Raw genomic sequence first — 6,467 nt, 5'->3', positions numbered from 1 at the left:
GCAGGAACACTGCTGTGGTGAAGTCACTGGGGCCATGCAGAATTCTCTTAGCAGGTTGGAGACCCTGTAGTCTTCCTAAAAACCCACTCTTCAGTGCACTGACTTTTGTGTTACGGGAATAGAGCAGTGTGGCTCTCTAACAGATGCAGTGTGCACTCCAGCCTGCCCTGGGAGAACATTTCTCTAGGAAAGCTTTTCCTGACTCCTTTCAGAGAAGGGATGATGCACGTAGAAAGTGCTGGAGAAGGGGCTGATGCTACCAGTTTGAATAATGGTCAAGCTTACTAGTTAGCATGAATGACTGCCTCATTAAGCCTTCCTTACAGTTTTAATTTTTAAACTTGCTTAATTTTGGAACCAGCTAATTTGAATTGCATATTGACTTACAAATAATCTCATTATTACAAATTATAAATGATTTCATTGAAGGTATAACATTGGTTGGTTAACCAGCTTTTCCATTAATGTTTCAGTATTGTATGCCATAGGCCCCCATGCATAAAATAATGTAAGGTGAAGTATCCAGACAGTTAACTATTGAAAGCAGCATAACGTCTAAAAGCTACTTTACTTTTACTGATGATATTTTACAACTGTAAGACTGTACAGCAATTTCAGATCCTCTAACCCTTAAGTTTTGGTGAACTGAGTCTATTCAGCTTGCTCTGCTACCTGGGTTCAAACGCTGGAATCGTGTAACGGTGTTTTTAGCGTCCCAGCCAAGAATGAGCATGCACATACTTGTAACATGCAAAATACACTGTTTAAAATGGCTACTTACATACTTTTGTTGTTACAGATATTTCACGCCTTTTACCTTAGTTATTTAAGTGCATCCAGAGGATTGTGTATTTAAGTGGTTTGTTTTGCAGTGCAAAATGTGTATATTTGTTTATAAATCAGTTATGGTAAGGTATATTCACCTGTTTTGTAACGTGTAAGTTTCAATAGAAATATTAAATGGTTTTTATCAAAAACTCATTAGTAATGTTTTGCGAGCACTAAAGCAACGTCATCATCATCTCCCCTGTACCGAAAGGCCCAGATGAGGTAAGTGCCGTTGTATTCACCTTCGCTTTTTCTGGAGTTTTCTTCCCAGCGATTCACGTTCCCTCACAGGGCAGTGACCAGACCAGTGCTGTGATGCACCCACACTGCCCAGGTGGCAGCCGCCCCCTTCTGAGGTCTGTGCTTGTCCTCCTGTTTCTAGTTAAGTTTTAGTACAGCACGCATACACTACAGAACCTCAAGGTTTTAAGAGGCACTAACAAGTATTTAAAAACTCATTAAAATATCCAACTTTATTAACAGTATATTTACATATTTTTTTTCCTGCTCTTGGTCAACCATGGTGAATGTTCAAAGGTAAAAAAGCATTAAGCAGTAACCACAAGATGAAAACATTTTTAAACCTATACAATACTTTATACACAAATTTATACAAAGGAACACTTAAATAATACAACCGGACACAAAAATATACACTTTCAGAGAAATTCACATCAGTAATTGTATAAAGCTCTCTTCTGTACTAAGGGTCCTGAAAATTTAGGACTAAAACATTAGCTCTGTAATGCAAAAGGGTTATTGTGACAGTCCTCAAAGGCCACTATATAGCACACGGACATCGTCAAGGCTATCAGCTTATATTTCAGTCTGTGTATTCAAGTTTTGAGGTCCTTTTATGATTACGCAAACATCAGAAATATAGTGGTATAATAAACGGTACTTAGGAAAGCAGCGTTTTAGAGCCAATACTAAAATCTGTAGGCTCAAAACACCCACTTAATATTTAATTAACAAGTGTCTGATACTACCGTTTATTCAAAAAATAGAAAGAGTAAATGCACTTACATAAAAATAACCTTTACTGTTCAGCAAGCGTGCTCATGTGATCTTTTTATTAGTACAAACTTAAAAAAAAACCTGCCATATGACTTCTAAGATAAATGAAACCACCTCCCCTTCTCCCTGCTCGAGTACATTTACATTAAGGCTTTGAATCATCTGACCCAAGATTTTACAACATTAAAACGAATGGGTCCCCCCCCCAACACTTTTGTGTCTCATTGAGACTGAGCATGACTAGGATTAAAGCTCACCACCTTAAGGAAACAAAGGACACATGCTCATGCCTGACTCTATTCTCTTTTGCCTCTGACCTAGAATGTGAAGTGTATAGTAACAGTGTTCCATGGCAAGAGACAAGTACGTAACAGTTTGTTTTTAAAAGCAAATTATTAATTCAATGGCAACATCTTTGGAGAAATTTCCTTTTATAAATTCCTATGAATTTCATGCAGAAAATTACTTCTTAAGTATTTTCTTTACCTTAAGAAACTGGTTTTGATGGAATTGGAATGTGTATCCCAAACTGATGACAAAAAAGTCTAAAAGCTCTTCCTGGATTTTTGTCATACGTTTGTATCTTGCAGTAACGGTTCTTTAGCTTCACCAGGAGCTTGTGGACTGTGGGGATGGCCATGGCTGCCACAGTGTTTCTTCCAGTTGCTGGATCGTACGTTTAGGTTTGTGTGTTCAGGAATAAACAAGGCAACGAGTAGTGCCAGCAGCACAGAGCACGCTCCAAATAAGAACGGCGGTCCAGGAATGATGGAATTCTGAAAACACAACCAGTAACACCACAAAGCATTAATGAACCTCTAGACTTGTGTTAACAGGCCCTAACTGCTAATTACACAAGTTTCCAAAGTGGGAAGAACTTTCTCTTGCTCCCTTTGCCAGTACAGTTGTCTCCCTGTGGAGCCTTTTAGAAGAGACGTGGAAAGACTGTTACATCCTAAGATTCAGGAGAGGGAACATGTGGTGCTTACTAGTGCTTGCCAACTTCCTTTTCTAGTGCAAGTTCTTGCTGTTGAGTTTCCTCAACAAATTACTGTCTATTAAGAACAAAAAACAAAATAATACAGAGAGCTTGGTTAAAAGACTGAAGGACAAGGAAACCAAAGTGTACAACATGCAAAATATAAACAGCATCAGAGAGACACAGGAGTGGGGTGCTGTGGTTACCATCCGATCTTCCCTTAAGCTGTTCTTTTTACAAGGGTCATCAGCTGTCTAATCCCCATCAACTGAATCTACCTGGAAGTTAAACTAAACCATAGCACCCAGTTAAGTTACCATCCACTGCCTAAGAGTGATTGAAAAAACCTCTTTTTCACATGCTTCATTTACAGTTAGCATCACAAACCATAATACAGCATCATAGTCAAGAACTGGTGAGCACATGATTCCCTTCCTCATTTCTTTTTTTAATTAGTGAAAGGATACCTGCTGTAAGTGGTACTGAGTGACCACGCTGCCTCCTGGCGGTGATTCAGGCATAGGGAGTTCATTCAGTTCAACATGAAATATATAGAATATAAAACCATAAAGTGCTGGTCCCAAGCCATTACACAGTCCTCGAATTCCTGTTATCATCCCTTGAACAACACCTGGGAAAAATAAAATACACTGTCACCTACCTCTGTTTATGCATATATAATTAACTATTTTCAGTGGATCATGGACAGATCAGTAAATCTTCCTTCACGTCCCCTTCAAACTGATCCAAGCAGAAAAACTTCGCTAAATGGTGATGCAATATGGGTAGCAATAAACAAGGGGTATAGAAAAATTGTAACGCTATGTTCAAGGGATTTTTCCATCTCCCTATAGGGAGCAGCGCTTCCCATGCTGTGTGTGTGTGTATATATATATATATATATTTGTCAAATGTGAAGGAAATAAAAAGCATATCCAGTTTGCTAAATATTTTGCTACTGCTGGGGGCTGTTCCACCCTGTGCCAGAAGGATGTATTGCAACTTCCAGGTAACTCGGATTTTAGTATTTTGTGACCTGTGCTCAGGTGTGAGCTGCTCCCTGTGCCAAGAGCCAGGCTGAGTGCCTGGCCCTGTGAGACCCTTGACGTGTCTCCTGGCACTACTGACTAGAATTCACAGCATCTGGGCAAACCTACCCTGCTGGTCAGCATCAGCAGTTCGTGAAACCAGTGCGCTCACAGCTGGGAAAGTAATACTGGACATGGCTGCAACAGCTCCGGCTGCCCACATCATCCTGCAAAAATACAGACTCAAAATAACAGCTCTGCATGGACGGAGATGTGTGTGTAGGTACACGTGCTCGCTCCCACTTAAGTGCCTCCCTCAGATAAAGGATAAAATGCAGGAAAATGCCGTATCGTTCAGATATTAAAGTGGAGTTTACGTACCACGGTTCTGATCCAAAGCCATACCACGCAAGTTGTAGTATTTGAAATCCTAGGCCCAGTAGGATGGTGTTTTTATTTCCAATGGACCGCATAAGTAAACTCAAAACTATTGTCTGCCAGAGGAGGGAAAAAAGTAGAAAAGAAAAATAACATTTTATTCTGTGTGAAATACATGCAGGTAAACTATTGAATTAAAAAAGCCAAGTAAGACTGTCCCAAAGTGGTTTGTGCCAAGTATGCAGGAGCCTCTGGCAGAAAAACAGCTACAGTTTAGCAACTAATGAATAAACCATCACCCCTTCTTTAATGCACAAAGGGCTTAGTTTGCCCAACAAAATACACTTTGGGTACTGATGACCCAAGCCCAGGCTGGTTTTTCATCTAGAGTTAAGGTAAGAGCGTTTGATAACCAATTGCCAGAGACTAGAAAACCAGCGACAGAAAAGGGGAGTCCCACAGTACAGGGGGAGTTCTCCACAGCGCTTTCTTTGCTCTTTTGACCTTACCAAATCAATGAAACACACAGCAGGAACTCACCTGTGCAATAATGGAAAGAATCCCAAGGACTGCTATAAATGCTGCAACACTTTCAGATGAAAATCCCATTATCTATATTAAAAAAGGCAGTTTGATTATTAACCATACACTGCGCATCACAATGTCACAAATACCAGTGGGGGGGAACACACAATGCAGAAGAGAACTCCTCTCTCATTTATAAAACAGGGTGGGTTTTTTTTTTCAGTAATCAAGCAAGTACACAAAAATAAAGAGGCTTAAACAGAAAACAAGTAACAGGTTCCCTCAACAAATAAAAACACCAGTTTAACACAGTGAACCTTGTAGTCCAAGAATAATGCAATTAAATACAAAAGACAAGAAATCATTTATAACTCATTCATCTCCCTCCTCTCTTTTTGTCTCTCTAAAAAGACAAAAACAGAACAGCAAGAGGACTTAAACCAGCTGCTGGAAGCTTTTCCATTACACAAGTTATCTATTATTTCTATATTAATGCAGCAATATTGAAAACTTTCCTGTAAATTTACTTTTGTTCAAATCCATATCAAAACATTAAGTTACCTGTCTGAGGTATAGGAAGAAGCTGGAATATTGCCCTGCCTCTGGGAGGTAGGAAAGAAAGACTGTTATGCAGATTAGCAGCACAATTGAGTCCTGGCCGACCTTCTTCAGTGACTACGGCAAGAAAAAGGTATTATAAAACATTTTATCTCCATACCCAGACAAGCACACCCAGCAAGCGTCTCAACAGCATGGCAGTCAATGAAGCTCTTACGGGGTACCACCAAAACACTCCCTGCACGTTTAGCAGGATTGCTGGCAAAGGTATTGGCACCAATGCCAGGTTAAACCTGAAAAAATATGGGCTTTGTTTTTCAAGCTCAAAATGTAGTGAATTCTGTCCCTTTCCCGTCTCAAAAGCTCAACATTTACAAATAACAAAATATTCCGTATTTAAATAGCTTACGGCAAAAGGGTCAGCCTGTTCCCATGAGATGGGTGCTCCCCAGGATGCTGGCCTCATCTTCTCTGGCAGCGACTCTGGTACAGCAACGAGAATGAAGCAAATGTCTAACAAGGCTATTGCTGTAGCCAGGACCACAACCAAGCTGTCTCCGTAGACTCGACCAAGGTAGGCACCAATAGCAGGGCTGGTAACTAAGCTTGCTGCAAAAGTTGCTGAAACCTAGAACAAATAACAGCTGGTAAGGTTTTCAGTGATGTAAGCCAACAGTATTATTGGCCACTTCTCCTCGTTCTCAGAAGCATAACCATTTTAATCAGGTAACTAAAGGTAACCTTTCACTTGTGACTGCACAGTAGCAGGTGTGTACTTCAGAAAGACGGAGTCTTTCAACAAAAACAATTAAAAAAAACCCCAAACTGGACAGCAATGCGAGGCTCACAGCACTCTTGCATGAAGTAACATAATTAGGTTTAATTAACTACAGTCTGCTGATATCTGTGGGAAGGGATGAGCTGTATTTAATCTTCACATTAGTGAAATATGCAATGCCTGTTAAGAAAAAAATCACATTAAAATTTACCATGCTGGTTAATCCAGCTCAGTACAGCGTATCTTCAGAAAGCAGTTTTCAGTTACCCAGCTGGCCTGGCTGTGACAGATGTTACCTTTAAAACTGAAGCAGCTTTCTCAACATATCTCAATCCCTGATGTGCACAGGCAGACAGAAACTACTTAGTTCTGAATC

General features: G+C 40.1%; 1 protein-coding gene across 2 annotated transcripts in view; it reads right to left on the bottom strand.

Annotated features, from left to right (window-relative positions):
* Positions 1 to 2,117: 2,117 nt before the first annotated feature.
* The window catches only part of HIAT1 (hippocampus abundant transcript 1), an 8,162-nt gene continuing 3,812 nt past the window's right edge, over positions 2,118 to 6,467 (bottom strand). Inside the window, exons 5-12 of one of the 2 annotated variants that reach the window (XM_010194277.1) lie at positions 5,723 to 5,941; positions 5,317 to 5,430; positions 4,771 to 4,842; positions 4,234 to 4,346; positions 3,982 to 4,079; positions 3,344 to 3,455; positions 2,862 to 2,884; positions 2,415 to 2,629 (exon numbers count right to left, since the gene is read on the bottom strand). In XM_010194277.1, coding sequence (XP_010192579.1) covers positions 2,415 to 2,629; positions 2,862 to 2,884; positions 3,344 to 3,455; positions 3,982 to 4,079; positions 4,234 to 4,346; positions 4,771 to 4,842; positions 5,317 to 5,430; positions 5,723 to 5,941 — 966 coding nt within the window. Of the gene's footprint in view, positions 2,630 to 2,861; positions 2,885 to 3,291; positions 3,456 to 3,981; positions 4,080 to 4,233; positions 4,347 to 4,770; positions 4,843 to 5,316; positions 5,431 to 5,722; positions 5,942 to 6,467 lie in introns of both variants that reach the window. The other variant, XM_010194276.1, reaches the window with a different exon arrangement.

Source organism: Mesitornis unicolor, unplaced genomic scaffold (genome assembly GCF_000695765.1).
Source record: "Mesitornis unicolor isolate BGI_N332 unplaced genomic scaffold, ASM69576v1 scaffold6521, whole genome shotgun sequence".
Lineage (NCBI taxonomy): Eukaryota > Metazoa > Chordata > Aves > Mesitornithiformes > Mesitornithidae > Mesitornis > Mesitornis unicolor.
Note: the sequence above shows the minus strand (reverse complement) of the source record. Positions and strands in the feature narration are given on the sequence as shown.